This window comes from Pyrus communis, chromosome 6 (genome assembly GCF_963583255.1).
Source record: "Pyrus communis chromosome 6, drPyrComm1.1, whole genome shotgun sequence".
Lineage (NCBI taxonomy): Eukaryota > Viridiplantae > Streptophyta > Magnoliopsida > Rosales > Rosaceae > Pyrus > Pyrus communis.
In genome coordinates this window covers 23,877,168-23,900,815 of record NC_084808.1, presented here as the reverse complement: position 1 = coordinate 23,900,815, position 23,648 = coordinate 23,877,168, and the positions used below count along the sequence as shown (strand labels likewise).

The window sequence follows — 23,648 nt, the reverse complement described above, 5'->3', positions numbered from 1 at the left end:
TGCCACACCACTTATGTGTGACACTTCAGCAATCACCATGACTAAAAATCCAATTTTTCATCAGAGAACAAAGCACATAGAGAGAAGATATCATTTCATCAGAGAAGCATTGCAAGAGAATACAATCAAGCTACACTATTGCAAGACAAAAGATCAAATCGCAAACATTTTCACAAAAGCTCTTCCAAAGGAAAGATTCAATTACTTGAGGGGTTGCTTGGCATGACAACCAGAACCAATTAAGAGGGGAGTGTTGAAACCTAAATTGCTTATGGTTCCAAGGATCAAAGGCAGCAAGTGAAGCTCCAAGTAATGAGTTGCTGCATAATCGAAGAAGAAAGAAGAAGAACAAGGGTTTTTACTCGAACGGCTAGTTTTGTTTGTGTAAATGAGTGACACGTGTACACTCCGGATTAGATCACTAAAACCCCAATGAAGGGCTAGGATTAAATATGGAGAAAGGTAAGTGTAATTCATAGAACATGTTTGTCTCCTAGCACATTTAGAGATAAGTTTGTGGGTTGGCAATGTACCAAAACCCTACAAACATTCTCTATATAAATCAAAATATGGCTGATGCATTTGCATAGCCTTGTAGCCGTCACAAACCTGCAACATTCCTTATTTCTCTTGTTCATTTCAAATCCCTAGAAAACTAATCAAACAGTGAATCAAAACATACAAAAGACACAAACTTTATCAATCTCACGGGACCCCGAGTTTCTGCCATTTGGAGCTGGTCGAAGAGTTTGTCCCATAAAGGCTTGATTGGAATCTCTGTTTGACAACAATTTAACAACATTTTGAGTTTCTGCTGTTTGAGGTTGGTCGAAGATCCTGAGATGTACATTGCAACAACAACGGTAGACCTTGGACTTGCAAAATCTTCTCTACTGGTTCGATTGGAAATTTCCTTACGGAATGAAGGACAAAGATATCGACATGGAAGACACAAGCGAATCCCTTTCCCTCACCGTCTCTAACAGAACCCCTCTTAACCACGTCCCAGTGAAATTTTCTCAAAATTCCGAAAATAAAGACCTGTTTTCTTGTTATGATTACGATTGAATACAACTGATTGATCTGTTTTCATGTTCTTATGGTATAATTAATTAATCAAGTGACACTTGTGTAGTCCGGTGTGACACAATGATTTGTCTATAAAGCCGGACTACATGTAAGGTGCCGAATATTTTCCAATTAAATAATGTCTTTTCTATTTCTAACCAAAAAAAATGATTCTGCTTTTAATTAAAATGTGTTGCAGTCTTACATGATGTTTGAGTCAGTGGCGGAGCAGGTCGGAGAGTTTGTCCTGCAATATACATGGGAACAACATCAGTAGAGCTTGGACTTGCAAATCTTCTCTACTGGTTTGATTGGAAATTTCCTGAAGGAGTGGAGGAGGAAGATATCAACATGGATGAAACAAGCGGCTCCCTTTCCCTCACCGTCTCTAAGAGAACTTCTCTCAACCTTGTCCCCCATGAAAATTTCCCAGAAAGAATAAGGAGGTTCTGTACTTGGCTAAACAAAAAATGAGGAGGTTCTCTACAAGAGGTCTTAGGCGTAGTCAAGTTAGCTACAGCAGTGTGTTTGAGAAATTTTCTCTGAAAGAACAAGGAGGTTCTCTACAAGCGGTCCTAGGTGTAGTCAAGTTAGCTAGAGTAGTGTTTTTCCAAAATTTTCTTAGAAAAAATAAGGAGGTTCTCTACAAGCAATCCTAAGCGTAGCCGAGTTAGCTAGAGTATTTTGTTTCCCCTCCCTAATATTGCTCGAATAAAAAACAGAGCTGCTCTACATGTTACATATTTTTCTTATTACGACATAAAAGTTTTACAGAGTGAGGTTTGGGTGGATTGATGGTACAGTGTCTGTGCTTGTTCATATTCTTGTGTTTCTGGATGTTCTTGCATAATACAACTCAAGAGAAACTAAAACGGGATACAAGTAAAGGAAAACATGAACCAACATCGTAAAGAAAACATGATACGGCATCAGATGTATATTCTCCAAGTAATTTTCCATTTTTATTTGAACTTCAATCGCCTTGGTATGAATAATGTTAAGTTAGCAAGGATGCATACAACAACAACAAAGCCTTTTCCCACTAAGTGAGGTCGGCTATATGAATCCTAGAACGTCGTTGCGTTCAGACTGTCATGACCTCCGTTAGATCCAAGTACTCTTAAGTCTTTTCTTAGAGTCTCTTCCAAAATCTTCCTAAGTCTCCCTCTACCCCTTCGGCCCTGGACCTCTGCCCCATAGTCACATCTTCTAACTGGAACATCAGTAGGCCTTCGTTGCACATGTCCAAACCACCGTAACCGATTTTCTCTCTTCTTTCCTTCAATTTCGGCTACTCCTACTTTAACTCGGATATCCTCATTCCTAATCTTATCCTTTCTCGTGTGCCCACACATCCAACGAAGCATTCCACGAAAAATTTCAACCGGAAACTAAATCACAGTGAGAAAACTGCAACCTCCCCCAAAAGAAGCATGAATAAGAAAGGTTACCTTGCGTCTTAAGTAGCTACCCTGCGAAAACAAGCAATTACATGTCCACTGCAAATAAGAGGGCATTGAAGAGTAGAGAGTTAAAAGAAGCCATTTTTTTACTGTTCTAATTTTGAAATATCACAATAAATACACAAAATAAAACTATAAAGAAAAGGGAAAAGACAGAAAAAAGGTGCTAATCATAAAAGAGGTTCAGAGAGCTCCATTTCATTTGAACTACTCTCTTGTTGTGTGTCGGTGCGACTGACACCAACAAAGTCCAGCCCAAGCCACTGCCACGGCCAGCATACATATCTAGGTCCACTCAGTCCCCTTCTTGTGTCTTCCCGATTTTCAATTTCTTCAAGCTGTCGCGTAAGCTCCTCTAATCTATCCCGGAGCCTGGTTGCCCTCAAGTCAGCCAATTTCAATGATTTCTCAGCAGCATCTCTAGCTGCCATGGCAGCATCAGCTATCTCTTCTTTGAACTTGAGTTTCTTCTCTGCTTCCGCAATAGCCTGCTTTGCCTCTTCAAGTTCCTGCTTAAGCGTCGACAACTGCAGGTTCCAACCGTAGTCATTATGAACATGCTAGTTGAACAATGAAGATGGAATATGTAAATATGAAATGAAATTCGTAAACCTTTTTCTGCAAACTATCAAGCCCTGATTGTTACGATAAAACTTTGGGTCCATTTGGAGTGTGAGATTTCAAACTCACGAACTTTAGTTAAAGCCCAATGCTTTGTAGCGATCTTGAATGGATATTACCGAAACATAAGTCTTTGTTTGTATGGGAAGAAAGAGAAGAATACATGGATTCCAAATGTTTTGTTATAATACGAAAAATTCCAGGTCTTAGGTGTTTGAATCAGTTAAATATTTGAAATGATTGTAGTCTGAAGATTATGAATAGTAATGATATTGCTAACTATACACTTCATCCTGTCACAAGTATCTGTTCCTTTACGATATGGTCCTATATTTCCCTTCGCAATCAGGACGCGGCTAGACATGGTAACAATTTGGATCTATAACTCAGCAAAATGCCACCACACTCCCTTTACTCCTGAAAAGGACTGTGGGGCAAATCTACCTGCTTTATAAAATTATATCAGCTCAGGCCCTAAATATTTATTTCTTCCACTGAGATATATATCATTTGAATGCAAACAACTGGGTAACCAAGCGAAGAAAATGATATCATGCCAAACTTGCAAGATTACCTGTGCCACAAATTCTTGTTCTACACCTGTGCCTGCAGCAGCTTCTTGCTCTGCTGCCGCTTTCCATCTTGCAATTTCTTCTTCAGCAGCAGCAATGTCCATCATTAGCCCTTCAACCTACACGCAGAAGGGTTTTACATGAGTCCTCCAACTGGATCATGAAAAGTAAGTGCTACAATAGATCACTGAAATGTAAATAGAACACAAATAACATACGCTTTCATTTGCTACCCTCTCCTTCTCTTCAAGTTTCTCGATTCTATGCATTCTGTGGTCGAGCTCCTTAGCTTGAGCCTCAACATGCTGTTTGAGTAAACTCAACTCTGCCCTTAATACGGTAAACAGTAAATGTAACATAACAATACCATGTCAGGACAAAGTTAACAGTATAAAAGAAAAAGTATTTCGTTAGTAGAAACGAAACTTCAAGTTAAGGTGCATATGCAAACATCAAAATTGATTTGAAAGTTTAAATAATTTTGGGCACAACAGTGTACCTTAATTCCTCCGCAGAATGCTGCAGGTCAATGATTTCAAGCTGAGCTGCCTTAACAATGTTCTCCAAAGCCCCAGCCTGTATATGATATAACAATTATATCAGCAATGAAAATTGAGTTTGAAACCGAGTCGAATTCAAAGCAACAGTCATCACAGATTAACAGTAAGGGTTACTTACTAATGCGTATATTTCATCTTCCTCCGACTCAATATCCACATTTCCATTCCCAGCATGCTTACTAAACTTGAAATCTATTCCTGCCTCTCTTAAACCATTTTCTGCAACTTGAAACAATTCATTTGTCTTAGAAGATGGACTGGATGTGATTCGCTTTGACAATGCGCTCCTCAGCAAAGATCCAATTTGTTCTTTCTCATTAACTAACCGATTCACTGTTTCATCCAAACTCTTAATCTCACGATTCTTTTCCTCAGACAAATCCCTTGTCTTCTCGACAACAACCCTGGTTAATTCATAAATGGATTCCATCCCAGCCAGAGTTGCACGTATGTTCTCCTCCATGTCCGTTTCTTGAGGGACGAACAGGGACTCTGAAAACTCTGACTGATCCAAATTATTGGCATCAACGATTTTGATAATATTATATAGCCGGTCATGAATTTTGGAAACCAAATTCAATTGATCAAAAAGTAAACCCCTCTGTGCTTCTGTTTTCGAGTCCAAATCCGTCAACTTATCATCATACTCTCCAACTAACTGCTTCAACTGTGAAACCTCACTCTCAGCCTTACTCAACTTATCCTCCATCTCCCTCTCAATATCCGACACTTTCCCACTCTTTTCTGCAATGCTCTTCTCCAAATTCTCAACTGCAGATGTCTTCGTCGCTACTTCTTCTCTCAAACTGCCAATCGTGGCTTCCAGCTGAGAAATTTCAATTGCAATTTCATAATTTCTCTGATCCATCTGCTCTCTCGTTTCGTTCCTAGACTTCACTGTAGTATCAATCTGCCTCACAAGCTCTTCCACAATCTCATTCGCCCGCTTAATCACTCCGTAGGCAACCGCGGGCAATCCCGTGTACTTGTGCGACCTTGGCAATCCCCCGCCCCCAAAATTCTTGAAATTGCTAACTTTCCCCGATATCTTGTCCATTCCAGACATGAGCATATGAGTCGAATTTCCAATCTCAGCCCTCAAACCATCCCTCTCCTTCACCGCCTCCTCCAACTGTTTCGCAATCTCCTCCCTCTGCTGCAACGCCTCCTCTCTGGCCCTATTTGACTCCGCCAACTCCGCCGTGACCTTCTCGTTGGTTCTACAAGCTTCTTCCTTATCACGCAACGCCTCGTCCCTCTGCCTCCCCCATTCGTCCCGTTTCTTTATCGCCTCGTGCGCCAGAGCCTTCAGCCGATTGAACTGAGCCTGCAAATCCGACTTCGAATTCTCCACCGCCTCCCGAGCTTGCCGCTCGCGATCCAGCTCGGCGATCAGCTCGCGAAACCGCTCGGGGGAAATTTCGTCCGACGACGGAGTCTTGATCACGATCGGCACGGGATCGTCGCCCTCCACGTCACTGAGCACCGCATCGTTGTCCTCGTCGCCGGTGCTTGCCATTTAATATATACGCCAATCGCCGAACTCTTGCTATCGCCGATTGTGCAAGCAAAGTATCATTCCGAGTAGGATCAAATCGCTGAATATCACAACAATTCGTAATTCGTAAAAAGGAAAATTTTGAAATCCTAGGGATTTGGAAGCCGAATCGGAAAAGGAACTGGAGAGTTTGTGTGATTGGAAAGGTGGGAAATTTGGGCGGTAACTTTGTTGAAGAAGGATTACGAAAGTGGGAATTTGCAAGTTACTTTAATTTAAAGAGATGGATTTGGGAAAGGGATTTCGTACCTTTAAAACGAGATGGAGCAGGAGGAGGACGAGACAGAGAGGGAGAGTGCCAGCGACGGTGCGTAGCACGGTAGCAGTGACGACAACGATTACTACCAACCAGTCTCCCTCCGTTTTTTTACTAAATATTTTTTAATTTTTACTTCTTCTGTTTTTTTTTTTGTCAAAAAGTTATTTTTGTGTTCTGTTTGATGTAATCTAGGAGTAAGAGGTAAAATGCGACAATCTGTCGCATTTCTCATGTCGTTTCGTCCGCCCTCCGCCGCAGGTGTACCGTGTATATGTTGTAACCTTTCGCTTGATTTTTTTCAAATGCTATATTTTTAAACACTAACTTCTCACTTGTTATGTAAATGTTGCATCAAATAAATATCACTAAATTGTAACGTTATTAATTTAACATTGAAAAATAAAATCGTAAATCATTGGAATTTGAGATATGATTATAAATAATTAGTATTCTCAATTATTAGTTAATTTATGGCATGAAAGTTCTTTTATTATTATTATTATTTTTTAACGAACGATGGTATCTATACTGAGAGGATATGTAAGTGAGTTAAGGTTTACAAAGAGCTTGCCTTATAAAGATATGGTTCAACTTCGTCTTTAGTGAAAATCAAACATCTCCCTTACAAGCAAAGAAGAATACTATCATACCTCTTACTATTGCATCTTGACTCTTGAGTTCAAATCTTGTCTCTATGATTTAATGTAGATTAATATAGAATGTCAATTGCATTGAAAAAAAAAGGTGTAAAACTCTATACAATCTTTTTTTTTAGCAAATGGTATTATCTACATTAAGATGAGGGGATGAGCTTAGTCTCACAATAAGACAGTAATAATGTGGTTCAAATTTTCCTTTGGCGAGAATTGAACATGAAACCTCTCACTTACAAGTGAAGATGAATATCACTAGATTATAGTACTGAGTAGCCTATACAAACTACTTAAATGCTTATGGATGAAGATAATCTACCCAAACGAGTGCATATTTGAATTTGTTGGTTAGGTTATGCTATAATATACGGCTTAAGACGGACCAATTTGATCATGATGTTAACATTGAACTGGTTATTACGGTGGGCATTGGATGGGTTAGTTGGGTTGAACTTCAATTTGTTGGCGAACCTAGTATGTTGGTGTTGACATTATTAAAATACATTATCACCCAAAAATGGGCAAACCCAACCCACCCAAACCGTTCTAAGGCGAGTTGGGTTGGGCAGTTTCCAAGGTTGAGATTATTTACTTTTTTAATTATTCTTAAAGTGAATATGAGTGACGAGTAATGCAAAATATGTGTTATATTAGGCTTAAACAATGTGAGTTTGGTGTTGTAAAATCACTATTTGTTACTTAATATTTAAATTTCGTTAACAGATGTGCTTAATAACTAATAGGCTTCATGTCTATGTCTATGTAATATACATGTACATTTAAGAATGATTAATATTCAGACAAATCAGTTTTAGTCAGGCTAATAATACTTCAACTCAATTCAACCCACCTATTAAACAGGTGTTCGATTTTTTACCTGAAAATAAACTTGGGTTTTTATCATAAATGATCCCTGAAATTGACCATCACCATCAAGATGGTCCTGGAATTGAAAATCAATCAATGCAGTCCTTGAAAAATAGGTGTTGCAAATCAATGTGATACTTCCGTTACAATTTTGTTAAAAATTTCGTTAAGTGCTAATGTGGCACATAAATGGGTCTTATAAGTCCTTTTTTTTTTCCTCACAGATGGTCCTTGAAATTGACTCACGATATCAAAATTGTCTCTGAAATTGACTTGCGACATCAAAATGGTCCATGAAATTGAAAATTGATCAATGTAGTCCCGCAAGTAAGTGTCTCAAATCAATGTAGTCATTCTGTCAAATTCTGTCAAAAATTTTGTTATGTGCTGATGTGACATATAAATGGGTCACACAAGTTTAATTAAATTTTAAAAAATTACAAATAGGCTTAATACTTTAATAGTTAATAAAAAAAATTGTCAACCAAAAAACCCAGTCTTGCAATCACCTCCGATCCCAGTCCACATTTCTCTACCTCATTCGCTCTCTATTCTCTAAAAAAAAAAAAAAAAAAAATTACCAATACACTCATCTTTACACACTTCGACACCATTCACCTAATTGAACTTGGATCGAGATCACCTTTGGTGATGGCTTGGCCCATTGGCAATGACTTCTGTGACATCACCATTAACATTTAGGCGATCAACATTCTCATAACCTTAATCTTGGAGAGCTTGTTCGGCGCTTCCCTGGTAGTCTGGTGATGCAAAGAACGGCGAGGTCTGCCTTGAGATAATGAGGTTATAACCGAGGTGTGTCTATTGTTGGTTGAAAAATATTTCCGCACCCCTTCTTAGGCCTTGGTTAGGCCTTGTGCCTTTGAGAATTTATGGAAGGAATCTCTCTTTGGATTAGACCCTACTATAAGAAAAAAAAAAAAAAAAATCCATTGTGCAAAAAGGTTTTTAGACAATTTATTTAATTAATTATTAAACCCACATCAGCACATAACAAATTTTTTTTTACGTAATAGTGGCGGAATGATCATATTGATATGCGACACTTATTTTCAAGGACTACATTGATTATTTTTTTATTTCAGGGACCATATTGATGGTGTGAGTCAATTTCAGAGACCACCATGATGGTGTGGGTTAATTTCAGGGATCATTCGTGATAAAAATCCATAAATCTTATGGATCCTATTTATGTGCCACATCAGCACTTAACAAAATTTTTAACAGAATTGTGACGGAATGACCACATTGATTTGCGACACCTATTTTCAGGGACTACATTGAATGATTTTTAATTTCAGAGACCATCTTGATGGTGATGGTCAATTTCAAGGATCAATTGTGATAAAAACCCAATAAAATTTTAAAGTCTAAAACCACACCCATCCAACCAATTTCGATTGACTTGGTTGGTTGGTAAACCGTAAACCCACTAAAGGAGTGCCCACAGCAACGGGTTGCGCTTGAGACCCAAAATCAAACCAAATATTAACATTAGGCTTAAACAGGGCCTACATATTGGGCCACTGTGAGTAAGGGTTTCAGTATAAATGGGTCAGCTACAAGGTCCATATTTCTTTGTCTCTTTTAATTAGGCCCAATATATTCTGTAGATCGACATGACCAAGTCTTATAAAAAGGAGTTGAACTCGTACCCACGTTTTTTAAGCAGGAACAATTTTTTCGGCTTTTTATTTGATTTTATTAAATTTTGAAAGGGAGTGGTTGTGACGTGCGAGAAATCTATCAATTTTCAAAACCCTATGATCGGAATCCCCAAGTTAACGGAGTTATAAAGGAGTTTGACCCCATGCTTCAACAACCCTCGGACCCCTACAACCTAACCTAACCCTTTCACTTGTTCAGAACCTAACTTCGTGTTCCCACACTGTTAACTTTTATCTACAACAATAATAATAAATATTTGTACGTTTACAGTATCATTAAATGATTGTCGCACCGTCATATAATATATTTAGTATGTGTAATATGATATTTGTCTGTTTAGGTATTATTATATATTTAGTATGCGTAATATGATACTTGTATGTTTAGTAATAATAATACCACGTAAAAATGTGACCAACGTAAAAGGCTAAATAGTTAAAATGGTCTCTGAGATTTGCATAACACATCACTTTAGTCAATGAGATTGAAAATCAATAGAATGGTCCATGAGATTGTCCATCATCCATCATTTTGGTTATTCCATTAAAAATTCCGTTGAGTGTACCGGTGCCCTTTGCCGGAAGTTTGAGCAATTTTTAAAGCTTCGTAACTCAATCGTTTCTTAACCAAATTCGACCCATAATGTATCAAAATGAAGATGGGAAAATGTAGGACAATATTATATCTATTTGGAGGCCCAATGGTTGTCGGAGATGGCCGGAAAATAGTCTCAAAGGTGACTGGTAAACGAAAAAACTGAAAAACTCGCCGGAAATTGGGTAAACTTTAAATGTTCATAACTTCTTTAATACTCAATGAAATTGAGTGATTCAAAAATGAAAATCATACTTCTCGACGAGACGAAGAGCATGGTATCCTTTTAGACGACTAACTTGCAGTGGTTTGGCCGAAAAATGGCTCGAAATTGACTAACTCGAAAATGGTTAGCCACTTTCAAGCCGTTTTTCGGGCAAACTACGGTGAATTAGCCATCAATAAAGGTACCATTCTCTTGGTCTCGTCGAGAAGTATAATTTTAATTTTTGAATCACGATTTCATTGAGTATTGAAGAAGTTATGAACGTTTAAAGTTTACTCAGTTTCCGTCAAGTTTTCCAGCGGACCAGTCACATTTGAGGCTATTTTTCGGCCATTTCCGGCAACCCTTGGGCTTCCAAATAGGTATAATCTTGTTCTACACTTTCTTATCTTCATTTTGATATATTATGAATCGAATTTGGTTAAGAAACGATTGAATTACGAAACTTTAAAAATTGTCCAAACTTCTAGCCAAAAGCTTTAGGACACTTTAACGGAGTTTTTAACAAAATGACCAAAATGATGCATAGTGAACAATCTTAGAGACCATTTCTATTGATTTTCAATTTCAAGAATCAAAGTGATGTGGTATGTAAATCTTAATGACCATTTTGGTTATTTAGCCAACATAAAATTACATGTTTGTTTCGTGACCTTCCTAAGAAAAAACAAAAAAATTTAATGTGAATCTGACATAGTTCTGCCCTTTCACACAAGAGAATAAGGCCGCCCCATTGCGTGCTAGAATCAATCAGTCTTTTACTTTATTTATTGGGTTAAAGTAGCAGAATCAAATTATCAATCATATCATCAGCCTCAAGAAACACGTTCTGATTCGTTATACTTACACCAGGGCTTAGAATTCATCATCCAAATTAGGTTTAGGTGAGACTGCTACTGTTTCAAACAGCTATTAATTACTTTTTAAAATTAAGATAACGACCCTAGAATTCCTGCCCATTCCACAATTAAAAAAGTAATTATAAGTTTATCATTAATTTTGTGCATCACCATTTCATCCATAGATTTAAATAAAACTCTACTTTTTCAAAAAATTAAAAATTAAAAAATTAAAAAAAAAAATTATGGATAATGGATTCTTATTTAGGTTCAAGTCCCAAAAGCAAAAAGTGAATTGTTAGTTCCAATAATTTTTCTAATACAATGGTATCGACTCGTCGTCTGGATATATTTTTAAAATGATTAGAAACGTTTTTTTAGAGAAAATTTGAGTTTCAAGAGCATTTATATTTTTATTAACTATTGGTTTCAAAAATATTTTTACCAAAAACATTTTCAGCTATTTTAAAAGTACTTCCAAATAATCTCTATATTAGATTAATTACAATATCCAACCACCATACACAAAGTAGCAAATTTGAATAAGTTAGAATATCACTTTGTCTAACCAAAGAAACAAAGTTATGCATGATTGTTTTCTGCGAAGCGCCATTTGCATTTATTTATTAAGAGTCGGACTCTTTTTCGTTCATTGAAACGGACTCTAATTATACACACACATACATATATATATGTGTAATAATATAGATACATAGAGATATATATATAGAGAGAGAGAGGGTCAGAACCTTGGTTTTCATTTAAATCTTCCATCAATTGCCTCGGAGTTTCCTGATGTGCTTGCTGCATCTAACTTGACTCTAAGGGAGGTGTATTTAATTGTGTGCTTGCTGCAGCTAACTTGACTTTAAGAGAGGTGTATTCGGATTTTGAAAGATTTAAATTCTTTTAATGAATTTAGGGGTATTCAATCAAGATTTTAAGTGATTCTTTGAAATTAAAGATGTATTCAATTAGAATTTTAAGATAGTTTATTAAAATCCTTAGAAATCCGAGTGTATTCAATTATGATTTTAAAGAAGTTTATAATATTCCAGGTGTATTCAATTAGAAATTGATTTTAAAGAATTTGAGAAAGTTGAGGAATTAGAGGGAATTAGAGAGATTTCGTAGTGTATTTTAAGTATCCATAAATCTCATATTTTCCCATGAGATTTCGAGAGAATTGAATCAAAATTTTATATAGAATCTTTACAAATCAATTAAACTCCATAAAAATCCATTAAAGTCTCTTAAATTCTCAATTGAATACACACCCTAAGTTTTGGTGGAAAATTAAAAGTAAACGATGAAGCTTCTTCTAATCAATTGCTTGTTTGAATAAGTCGCCTTCCGTTGCCTAAATGTTCTTGGTCTTTATTTGTTTCTTGTGACTATTTTCCACCGGGATTTCGTGCTACATTCTCGTCCTTATAGTTTATAATATTGTGGAGTTTCAAGCATTACTCAGTTTTCAGAAAAAAACAAAAAAAAAAACAAAAACAAAAACAAAAACAAAAAGCAAAAAAAAAAAAAAAAAAATAGAAGAGAGGAATAGCAGCTTTACATATGATTTTTGGTGAAGGGAGATTATATTCACATACCCTAAATTACTTCTCGTACATTTTTTTTATTTTTTTTAATTTTTCTATCAAGTGTTCATGGTGTGTAAAAAATATTAAAAAATTAAAAGAGTGTGAGAAAAGTAATTTGGGTCTATGAATATAATCTCTCTTTGGTGAAATAGCAACCTTTATTAATATTATTATTATTATTATTATTTTAATGAAGCTATAATATTGATGTGAAGGTCGTCGAGGTGTTTTATTCATATAGCTATATATATGCAGGTTGACATTTGAACTGCTTCAGCTTTGGAGGAAGAAAGAAGAACACAGCGTTTGCCGCATTATTCAGAAGGGTTCTTCTGCAGATTCTACTTTCTGATGGGAGCAAAAAGCTCGAAAGATTCGATTGTGAGACAGTTTTCGCACAGAGGATCAACTGCAACTTCTTCATGGAATCAGCATGGCTACTCTGAGCCATCACACCCTCCACACAACCCGTATCATACACCGCAGCATCGCTACGTTCCTTCGCCATCTTTTAACCGTGTGTCTCAGCCAGTTACAGCTCCCCAGCATCGAAGGACTTTGCATAAAAGTTACTCAAGGATTGCTGATAATTATCGTTCTTTGGATGAGGTCAGAAGTTTATATATATATATATATATATACATGTAGCATGTTTTTGTTCTGCCCTGCTTTAAGCACATGTTGTATATAAACTACGGTTTAGTATCCCTTCAGTTACGTTTTTTATTAAAACTTTGTAACCAGTTCTATATGCGGATAATTTACCGAATATTAATTGACCACAGGTTACTGCTGCTCTTTCACAAGCTGGCCTAGAGTCGTCTAATCTGATAGTTGGTATTGATTTCACAAAGAGCAATGAGTGGACAGGTTTAGTATTATTTTAATTCTAAGAATTTCCTTGGTCACAGAATATCAGTTGAAGGAATAATGCAATATGCTTAAGCTTTGTTTCCACCTTTCCTTCGGGTTGTACAGGTTCGAGGTCATTTCACCGGAAAAGCTTGCATCACATTGGAAATGCTCAAAATCCTTATGAACAAGCGATCTCAATTATCGGGAAAACACTATCTGTCTTTGATGAAGATAACCTGATTCCGTGCTTTGGATTTGGAGATGGTAAACAAAGAACTGTCTTCTGCATTATTTCTACTACTATTTGGATCATGTGAATGACAACTTTCATGTGTATTCTTGTAGCATCTACGCATGACCAGGACGTCTTCAGTTTCTATGAGGACGACCAAAACTGTAATGGATTCGAGGAAGTATTGACGCGATATAGAGAGATCGTTCCCCATCTTCGACTTGCAGGTGCAGCCTCTAGTCATTACACTTAGGTTGCCAAAATGTTACTATTGCTACAAAATCAATATTTGGTCCCTTGTTGCAGGACCTACATCTTTTGCACCCATTATTGAGATGGCCATGACTATTGTCGAGGAAAGCGGAGGCCAGTACCATGTCTTGCTGATCATTGCCGATGGGCAGGTAATTCGATTTTAACCTACTTTATTTCAACATGAATCATCCAAAAAATTGAGCAAGATGATCAGAAGCAACAATCTGCAGCATCTTTCTTTGTTCAAGTATTGAATTGTTTTTTCAATCCTAGGTGACAAGAAGTGTTGATACGCATCATGGTCATCTCAGCTCACAAGAACAAAAGACAGTTGATGCAATTGTAAAAGCAAGGTAAACTTTCACAGAAACACATTATTTTACATGCTTACAGCGAATATTTTGTAGTTTGGTTTTTTCGGTTTCTGACCTGTTTGTTTGCAGCGAGTACCCATTGTCTATAGTCTTAGTGGGAGTCGGAGATGGCCCTTGGGACATGATGAGGGAATTCGACGACAATATTCCTGCTCGAGCATTTGATAATTTTCAGGTGATCAGACACATTCTAACATCAATTAGTTCTCGAAAACATGGTTGACTCCTAGAAGTTTGCTTACTTGATTCTGAAGGAACCGTTGTTCTTTGTCCACGCAGTTTGTGAATTTTACCGAAATCATGTCAAGGAATGTAGATATATCCAGAAAGCAGAGAGAGTTTGCTCTTGCAGCCTTGATGGAAATACCTTCTCAGTACAAAGCAACCCTAGAGCTTGGAATATTGGGGTAAAAACTTGCAGCTTAATGTATGAACTTTTACCAGTTTTACGCGAGCATGTTAATAACATGAGAATGATTTGCCTTGAAAAACCAGAGGACGCAACGGGAATTGTCCAAACAGGGTTCCCCTTCCTCCTCCCCATAATGGTGCAGTCTCAGCAGGCAGCAACTCAAGACGTTTCAGCTCGAGCAATAGTTTTCAGGAGAGATCAGCTCCTTATGCTGGATATAACTCAGGAGCCAGCACACCTTTTCATCCAGGATATGCTGGATATAACTCAGGAGCCAGCACACCTTCTCATCCAGGATATGCTGGATATAACTCAGAAGCCAGCACACCTTCTCATCCAGGATATGCTGGATATAATGCAGGAGCCAGCGCACCATCTTATACGGGATATGATAGTCAGGTATTCAAATACGTTTAAGTGAAATCAATTTCGAGTTTGGTAATGTTCATGTAGGAAACACTACTGCTCGTAAGCCATTCTATTGGGAGTTTTTTTTGTTAAAGGCACAGCAAAACTTTTATTGAAAATTCAAGTGCTTTCAGAGCGCTTTCCGAAAAAGCACCTGCTCTTTAAATACTGCAATTTGTTTACTTTCTCCTCTATATGCATTCAACTTGATCTCATTTTTGTTTATACAGGTTTGCCCTATTTGTCTTACTAATCCAAAGGACATGGCCTTCGGATGTGGGCACCAGGTATACCATTTTCTTTGCGAAATAGCAATCCTTTCATAACCTCTGATTTATGCAAGCAAGTTACAAGTAAAGTGCTTTTTTCTCCTTCGTCCTAAGTTGTGCCTTCGTTTTTGTGTGGCAGACTTGTTGCGACTGCGGAGAAGACCTTCAGTCGTGCCCGATTTGCCGGAGCGGAATCCAAACTAGAATAAGACTCTACTAGTCATGTGTGTTTTATGCACATCTTTGAAAAAATTTACCATGAAAGCTGGATCAAATGGTTTACAATGCTGGAAACTTATGTGACGTGCAGGAGCGGACGATCTTAGTTGATGCGTGTTCTTGCACCTTGGAAGCCTGTGTCTCATATATGAACCGCCTGATTTGTCGTGCTTGATGACCTTGTTTATAACTGTATACAAAGAATTTCAGGTTTTCTAGTGTGACAGTAGTTTTGAGATTCGAAAGAGAGTGAGTTTTTGATACTTGATGTTGAATCACTGCAATTTTTTTCCTGATTAATGATTAGATGACAGTGGTGAGATACCATTGATGTTCAGAGAGGATTTTCTGGTATGCATCGGTGTATAGTATAACCGGGATCCTTGGCCACACATCCAACCCCCGTTCATTCACGCGACCGGGTTCATCTTCGAACCTAGTTGTTCTTTTAGTGCAGGCATGAAATGTTCCGAAATGATGGCCAGCATCATCCTAGCATTTCCGGGACGTGTAGCAGGCTGTCTTGGTTTATTTGTTCTTGGCTCAGAACAAGATGGGGTTACCATCAGTACAGAATCAATTCGGAAACACCCAAATTCAAATCCCCGATCGGAATCCCGTTCAAAATTCGCAGAATGTTAGGGCAGATTATGCAAATTTCCCTCATCAAAATTCACGTATCCTTACACTTTTCGTAACTACCAAGAATACAATTAGCTTGACTTACAATAACGGTAAAACATTCTTCAACAGATCCTCCAGGAATCACGGAAGACGGTATCCGCCGTACATACAAATACAATCAGTAGCGGTATCCGCCGTACGAATACTGATTTGAATGTTGGTAATCAACTTCAGGAACATAGGCGTCTGATTCCAAGGACCCCAACAGGGTCCTTCCCTCAGGTTCACGATGGAATTCGTTGTCCTTTATGAACGCCTCGATTTCGGCAATGACCGAGTTCAGATTTGAATCTTGTCGTTCTTTTAGTGCCTTCAGGAAGTTGTCCGAGATGATATTCAGCATCTTCCTGAATTGGGATTTGTACTTTTTGAAGAGAGAGTACCCTGCCGTCTGTTAAAGCATCGAGCCATTTAGCATAAAGATATTTGTCCCATTTTTTCTCTACAAAGAATATTTAACTTCTGTAACAACTTACATATAGGAATGCTTTAAGCGCAACAGCAGCGTATCTGTTGGCAGGGAGAGCATTTAAAAACCTCGCCATCCATGCCCAACCTTCTCTCAGGCCATGCGCATTTTCGACCCTAGCAATTTCCGTCTGCAAAAAAAGACCGAGTAACTTAAAGATGCCAAGAAAACATTAAAAATCCAAGCAGCAAGATCGTAGAGCCAAACCTGAATCAGTGCCCCATACAGTTTCATATAGGATTCTAATCGTGCCAAATAATTGTCAACATTTTCAATCTTTCCTTCGTCTTCTTTGAATCCAATTGCTTTATAATAGGCCTCTTGTGATTGGAATGCTGACTGCAGTAAAAGAAATGTCGAGATGCATTTCCAGAAAAATTAAATTCCCACCTAGATAAAGAAAAACAGATATGACATCCTAAGGGTTGTAGGGTGTAGGGTGGGGGTGGGGTTTAGGAGTTAGGGATTTAGTGGTTTAGGGGTTTTGGAGTTTTGGGGGTTGGGTCGACCCAGTTCGGTCGGACCCGGTTCGACTCGACCCAGTTCAGTTGGCCCGATTTGGTCGATCCAGTTCATTCGGCCCGACCCGATTTGGTGGGACCGGTTCGGTCCGGCCGGTTTGGTTTGACCCAATTCATCCGATCCGGTTTTATTTGACCCTGTTTGATTGGATCCAATTCGGTTGGATCCGGTTTACTTAACCGGAATCAGACAGTCCCAATAGACTCCAAACCCCATCTCCCGCACGATTTGATCTCTCTCCCATTTCCCGAGTGGAGGCTATGAGCCCGATTATTTTAAAAAGATTGGAAACTGCCGGATCTCCTCTTTAAATTGACAAAGGAAGGGGGGTGAAAATTTAATTTTGATTATACAGAAAATCATAGAAACTGGAGAGAAGGCAAACTTGTGCCGGCAGTGAGTTATTCTGATCCAGATGGGGTAAGGATCATTCAGGAACCACCCCACCCCCTTTTTCTCCCCTTCTTAAAAGAAAGGAATGAGACTTGAGATTTGAATCACCTGCGAGTAGTGTTTTGGAACTGTATAGATGCAAGCTCTGTGTAACTCGGCAAGGATAAGATCCATCGCCTGCGGAACCTGATTCAAATGTACAAAAATATCATACTAGAGAAAAGAAAAAGACGATTCATTCTGGGACATGAAACTGAGCATACTACGAAAGGAAATGGAAGTATCTTTCATTAACCCCCCACACCCCCACCCCCCGGCGGCGGTGGCGCTCTATCATCGTGCTGTACCTTTGAAGTAACAAGAACAATGACATAGCCACACGCAAAAGCAGCATTACGCGGGGTTTCACAATTGGAGACAACCTGTAATTAATTTCCAAATGTGCAAACCATTGAGCATAAACATTAGTACCAGTTCCATAAGAGGAAATATATTGTTAAAAAAACATAACGGACGCAGTCCACATGTAGAATGACTAGGAATAAAATATTTGTGGAATGATGGAGCTTCTCAAAATTGGCTCCACCTGGTCTCCAAGAAATACCCTAGAAAAATGAAATTCTGAAGCTTTCCATCAGATAGAGAATTCTGATATTCTAGATGGTAAACTCTACATTTTGTCACTGAACTCAAAAAAGTGACATTACCTTCTTTGCAAACGCTGCGATGCTGATAGATTGGGGGCAACGAGCATCATTAAAGATATTGAATAGTTCATCTGCTTTTTGTCTGAAAAAGGTACGTCTTAGAATGTAAAAAATCTCATTGCATTACGAGCAAGAATTTCAACGATAATCAATTAAGTACCTCGACATATAAAAATTCTCAGTTTTACAACAACACTACTTCAGTTATAGTTATTTTTTGAAAGAAAAGAAGATAAATGGGAAAGTTACAATAGCAAGTGAACTGGATGAAGATATTGCTCTAGATAGTACATGTGCAAGACTAGGGTTTAGCAGCTGATCCCGCATAGGCTCGGTTGTCAACATGGGAGAAGAGAAAACATATGAAGAATGGTTAATTTGCCAATAAATATCCCAACTTGTAGCAAACATCAAGCCAGAACAGATTTTATTGAGCCTTTTGGAGAAATTTCACAAGCATAATGCACATTCCAAGTCCTCTACCAGTGAAAGTAGTTACCTCATGTGCAGCAATGCTCAATACAGTACAGCAGAATAAATATAAGATCAAACAAATGTCAACAAGCCACGTTATATAATTGAAGGCATCCCATCCCGCATCCACCTTACCTGACACTATCTTTTGTTCCTGTAATTTGGCGTATCAACTTAGAAATTTGCCTCTCAATCTTCGCGAAATCCTAACAAAAAGAAAAGACATGACATGACAAACTAACATAATGGACGCAAAGAAACGTATAAAAAATAAAGTTCAAATAACATGGCTTTATCCAAACTTTGGATGCAATACAATAATAAAGACAAAAAAGTAACACAACAATAATCATCGTTTATAATAGGCAATATTACAAGAGTAACAATATAAACAAGAGAATGATATATTAAGGAACAAGGGAACAGAATAAATGGAAATATACATTAACATTGATCTCCACACGCCAAGGTTCAAACAAAACCTATTATAATTTTATAAATTCTATTCGATGTCAGTAAGCGGTAGACAAATAACAAATACAGAAGCAAAAATACTTGGTTCACGGAAAAAAAAAAATAGAATAAAGACTTCAAAGCTCAATGTGTGCCAGCAGACCTGGTTGGAACGTAATGTCAATGCCTGGTTTTCTTCTTCTAACTGTTTAAGCATTTGTAGTCTTCGCTGCTCTAACTTTAGAGCACTTTCTGCTGCCTTTATCTTACCTGCCATGACGTAGCCCAGTTAATGCATCATATGAAGGAAGATTCTTGAAGGAACCAATTGAAAGGGCAATAGACAAAACATGGGTGTCACAAAGTTTTTTCTTTCCAATCAATCTACATCATAATACCTGCTGCTGATAGTTGTCCATTGGACTGCACAGTTAAAGGTCCCAAATTGGCATTTATTTGAGCCCTGTTAGTTTCTTCTTGTGCCGCTCCAGAATCAGCCTTCTTCGAGATTTCAGAAGCTTCTCTTTCTGCAGCTTCTTTAGCTGCTCTGCTCTGAGCTTCCAAAGCAGCTCTTTTAGCATCCTCGTCTCTTTTTGCTTGCTCCACTCTTTTTGCCTGTATTGAGAACATTATCTTATTATGAACTTAGTATAAATCTACATACAGAGTGCTGCCTAGAGAAATAAAAGAATGAATAGAGGCAAAGAAAAAAAAAATAACATTGCAGATGAGTGGTATTAGCGAACCAAGATTAACTAAGATAGCTTATCTCAGTTAATGGTTGTACATGCAAGATAATGTTCTTATACAAAAAGCATGGTGAGCCAGTTAGCGTGGAACTCTAGCTTTTAACCAAGTTCCCTAAAGTTCACTGAAACGGTTCTTACATGAAATGAAAACCTAAAATGAGTGACATAATCTCAACGCATCAAAAATAGAAATGGTTATGTAATGCAGTAACATAATGGGGCCATTGTTTACGCAAATTAACCAACAAAACCATAAGGATATAAAAAAGGCGAAATAAAAAAAACCTCAGCTTCAGCTCTAGCTCGTTCCTGTCTAAGTTTTTCTTCTTGGCGAGCCTTTTCCTTTCTTTTAGCTTCTTCATAAGCTGCATCATTTCTTATTTTTCTTTCTTCTATTTGAGATTTGATTTCAAGGTCCCGCTGGATAGCATTCAAGTGATTATCAAGTGCTTCTGCTCTACAGATGATCATAGTAAACTGTTAAAAATGATATATTGTGGCTAATACCAAAAAGAAATGAATAACACTTTTAATAACAATACACACACACACACACACACACACACACACACACACACGCACACATATATCTCAACCAAGACTAGCAGAATAGATAGTCCATGAACAGAAATTTTGGAGTACCATATTAAGATGCGCTTAAAAAAATGAAATGTGCAAGCTTACATCTGGCGTTGATTTTGAGTATCAAGATTTCTTTCCATTTCCCATCTGTCTTCTCTGTACTTTTGAACCCGAACAAGTGCAGAAATAGACTTTTCCTTTTCTGTTTTCAGATCTGCCTCTAGTGCTGATATTTGGTTTCTAATAACTTCCTGTAAATTAATGAATTACAATTGTCAGCTGTAACACAAAACTTAAATCACATTATACCTTCTTCCATAAGTTTTATTAATCAAAACTGTTTGAAGACACGGGGAAGTGGGATTAGAAATGAGGGGCAACCATTTTTAAATCACAATGGACGCACAAATGTGTCAATTATACTCGAGAGCTACACATCTCAATCTATTGAGTAGACAATAATTATCAAAAACTAGAATAAATCAAACATAAGTGAAACAACACAGACATCACCAGTTACGTAGCTACAGACCTTCACTCTGAACTGATGTTCACGGGATAGCTCGAACAAACTACTTTCCCCCGGTTCAACCTTCTCCATCAGGTAAGGTTGGGCTTCAAGAGATGACTCGTCACTAGAGTCATCGCTATCACTGGAAGATAAAGCAAAACCACATATCAGCCTATTGTGTAATATGGGAGATGAGAACGTAATATCACTATACAACATTTGAGTCAAAAGCTTCAATAGAAATCCACAAAGACGGAAAATAACAGGTATCTTCGATGGTTATGTCATGCTTAGCCTGGTCAAGTTCACAATAGAGAAGCGAAACAATCAAATATTGGCATTGTATGAAAGAATACAAATGGGTAATTTAATTGCACACCTGAGATAGAGGTCATCGAAATTAAACCGTTTGGCACCAACGAAATTTCGATCATTATCCTCCTCATCTTCATCATCGTCAGTGCTGTCCATCTCATCCTCGAGGACGCGCATAACAAACGGGCTAGCAGAAGTTCTCCCATTACTCTTCGAGTTCGAGAAATCTCTAAACAAAGGCGCAGACCCCAAGAAAAAACTCAGACCAGCGAATAACACCGCCATTCGCGGCGGACGAATCCCAAAAACACTCAAATTAAATACGCACTCACCGCGGTTTTTCCTTTGTAAATGACCCCGAAACCTTGGAAGAGCTACTGATCTTTTGTTCCAATGCGTCTAGCTCCGACAGAAGAGATTCGAAGCTCCAATCAGGCATAGGATCAACTGAAATTCCATCGACTGTCTGGGGACAACGAAGCTCCAGCTTCAAAGCTCCCCTAAATTCATATATACCCACAAAAATTCGTAAAAAAATAAAAAAAATCAAAACATATATTCAAAAGATTAAAAGAAATGAACAGAACTTACATCGTCTAATACTCCAATTCAGAGCTTCGACGGCGAAAAACCCTAATCGGCGATATATGTGGAAATTTGAACTGAACCGCCTATTGGAGAAATCGGAACCGGTGGGTCTGAGATTCCGGGGAAGGGGTTAGAACCCGCGAATTGAACTTTCGGATTTGGGATTTACAGAGTCGGCCCCTTCGCCCTCGTCTCTCGCACACTTCAAGACGGTGGCGTTTGGGTTAGGAATCGGACCGTTGGTGAGATAATGGACGACCAACCAATTATCTGCTTTTAAAATGTTTTTAGAATAATATTTAGTAACGATTTGGAGGAGTAATTAAAGTACTTTATAGAAGAAACACATAATAGGTGATTCTACAGAAAATATTTTTAAGTATTTTTGAAACGTAAAAATATTTTCTCTAAAAACGTTTTTAGTTATTTTAAAAAGAAAATTAATGAAAAAGATTTGAAAACTTTGAGTTTTAACTATAAGGGCAAAATAAAAGGTAAAATGCATAGTATCAGGATTGACTTTTTAATGTAAAAATATGATTTTTCATTAAAATAAATAGTACTAGAAATTTTTCGTTAAAGTTCCCAATTTTAAAAGCACATAATATTGATCCCTTGACTAGGGCTGGCATTTTGAACCCGATCCGTTAAAACTAGTATTTGGGTGAGTCCTTAACGAGTTGGGTTGTTAACAGATCATTTTGGGTCAACCCACGAAACCCATTAACACCCATTAAGGACTTTTGTGTAATTTCATAGTTAGAATAGAAAAACCTAGCTCTCTCTGTTCTCTCATGTTAGAACCCAGACTGAGTGGCTGCCATTCTTTCCCTCAGCTTCTTCCTCAAAGTTGGCTGCCGTTCACTAAGTTCTGCCACCCTCTCTTCGGTAAGTTCCGATTCCCTTTCACCTCTTCTTCCATGGCGATTACTTTTCGTTTTTGTAGATTATATTTTTTGTCTAATTTTCTCAGTTTTTGCTTGAGCTTGGTTTGAGGTGGTACTCTTCAGATGAGCTTCGAATTAATTTGGAATTAGTTGATTTGTGTTTGATGATTTCGATAGCGATTGTGCTTTTGTGTATGCAAATGGTGCTTTTTGTGTGTGATTGTGCTTTCGTTTTCTTCCTTTGCAAGTTAGATAGAGAGAGATCTTCCCACTTCTCCATCCCATCACACACTCAATTGTGCTTTTGCTGTTAAAGATCTTCCCACAAATGTTAAGGTCACAATTTGCATTGAGAAGCAAGTTACTCGGTTTCAGGTCGAGGTGCAAAACATTTGCACAGTGTATGTACTTCAATCCCTGCATATATATATAATGTTTGTAGTTTTGGGTAAAAGATGTGTAATTTGTATTGGAATGCAAAATGTAAAAAAAAAAAAAAAAAAAACAAAATAAAACAAAAAAAACAAAAAAAATTGTTAACGGGTGACTTATTAAGCTTAACGGGTTAAGTTCGGATGACCCAACCAGACCCAAACTTAATCAACCTGACCCATTTACAGGTCTACGCTTGACCTATGCGATATAAATTTGACCCCTTGACTTTCACGAAAATATCAATTTCTCCCGTAGATTTTAATGCTTCTGCAATGCACCCCTGCTCTGTGG

At 37.7% G+C, this 23,648-nt stretch overlaps 3 protein-coding genes across 3 annotated transcripts; 1 reads left to right on the top strand and 2 right to left on the bottom strand.

Annotated features, from left to right (window-relative positions):
• Positions 1-2,563: 2,563 nt before the first annotated feature.
• Positions 2,564-6,172, bottom strand: LOC137737058 (uncharacterized protein At3g49055-like). Its single transcript, XM_068476408.1, has 5 exons — positions 4,403-6,172; positions 4,224-4,300; positions 3,943-4,054; positions 3,727-3,843; positions 2,564-3,058 (listed from the first exon to the last, which is right to left on the bottom strand). Exons 1-5 carry the CDS (start codon positions 5,801-5,803, stop codon positions 2,702-2,704), a joined length of 2,064 nt encoding a protein of 687 aa, XP_068332509.1. The 5' UTR covers positions 5,804-6,172; the 3' UTR covers positions 2,564-2,701.
• A 6,649-nt stretch (positions 6,173-12,821) lies between these two features.
• LOC137736715 (E3 ubiquitin-protein ligase RGLG5-like) lies at positions 12,822-15,913 on the top strand. Its single transcript, XM_068475952.1, has 11 exons — positions 12,822-13,173; positions 13,350-13,434; positions 13,543-13,683; positions 13,765-13,878; positions 13,958-14,055; positions 14,180-14,259; positions 14,350-14,455; positions 14,560-14,687; positions 14,776-15,091; positions 15,331-15,387; positions 15,509-15,913. Exons 1-11 carry the CDS (start codon positions 12,916-12,918, stop codon positions 15,587-15,589), a joined length of 1,464 nt encoding a protein of 487 aa, XP_068332053.1. The 5' UTR covers positions 12,822-12,915; the 3' UTR covers positions 15,590-15,913.
• Positions 15,914-16,217: 304 nt separating this feature from the next.
• LOC137736712 (mRNA export factor GLE1) lies at positions 16,218-22,292 on the bottom strand. Its single transcript, XM_068475949.1, has 15 exons — positions 22,039-22,292; positions 21,780-21,947; positions 21,512-21,676; positions 21,154-21,274; positions 20,724-20,872; positions 20,325-20,496; positions 19,689-19,905; positions 19,454-19,560; positions 18,973-19,043; positions 18,364-18,445; positions 18,004-18,078; positions 17,765-17,842; positions 16,949-17,080; positions 16,749-16,871; positions 16,218-16,663 (listed from the first exon to the last, which is right to left on the bottom strand). Coding segments are annotated over exons 1-15 (1,935 nt in total). The 5' UTR covers positions 22,041-22,292; the 3' UTR covers positions 16,218-16,390.
• Positions 22,293-23,648: the final 1,356 nt, after the last annotated feature.

What these genes read in the sequence shown, in the direction of transcription:
- LOC137736715 (XM_068475952.1), top strand. Translation starts at nt 12,916, where the DNA reads ATGGGAGCAAAAAGCTCGAAAGATTCGATTGTGAGACAGTTTTCGCAC. An exon ending in ATTATCGTTCTTTGGATGAG is followed by an intron (nt 13,174 to 13,349) that starts GTCAGAAGTTTA and finishes AATTGACCACAG; the next exon opens with GTTACTGCTGCTCTTTCACA. An exon ending in AAAGAGCAATGAGTGGACAG is followed by an intron (nt 13,435 to 13,542) that starts GTTTAGTATTAT and finishes CGGGTTGTACAG; the next exon opens with GTTCGAGGTCATTTCACCGG.
- LOC137736712 (XM_068475949.1), bottom strand. An exon ending in TTCGATGACCTCTATCTCAG is followed by an intron (nt 21,275 to 21,511) that starts GTGTGCAATTAA and finishes TTTATCTTCCAG; the next exon opens with TGATAGCGATGACTCTAGTG. An exon ending in TGGACAACTATCAGCAGCAG is followed by an intron (nt 19,561 to 19,688) that starts GTATTATGATGT and finishes ACGTCATGGCAG; the next exon opens with GTAAGATAAAGGCAGCAGAA.
- LOC137737058 (XM_068476408.1), bottom strand. Translation starts at nt 5,803, where the DNA reads ATGGCAAGCACCGGCGACGAGGACAACGATGCGGTGCTCAGTGACGTG. An exon ending in AAGATGAAATATACGCATTA is followed by an intron (nt 4,301 to 4,402) that starts GTAAGTAACCCT and finishes TATCATATACAG; the next exon opens with GCTGGGGCTTTGGAGAACAT. An exon ending in AACAAGAATTTGTGGCACAG is followed by an intron (nt 3,059 to 3,726) that starts GTAATCTTGCAA and finishes TGGAACCTGCAG; the next exon opens with TTGTCGACGCTTAAGCAGGA.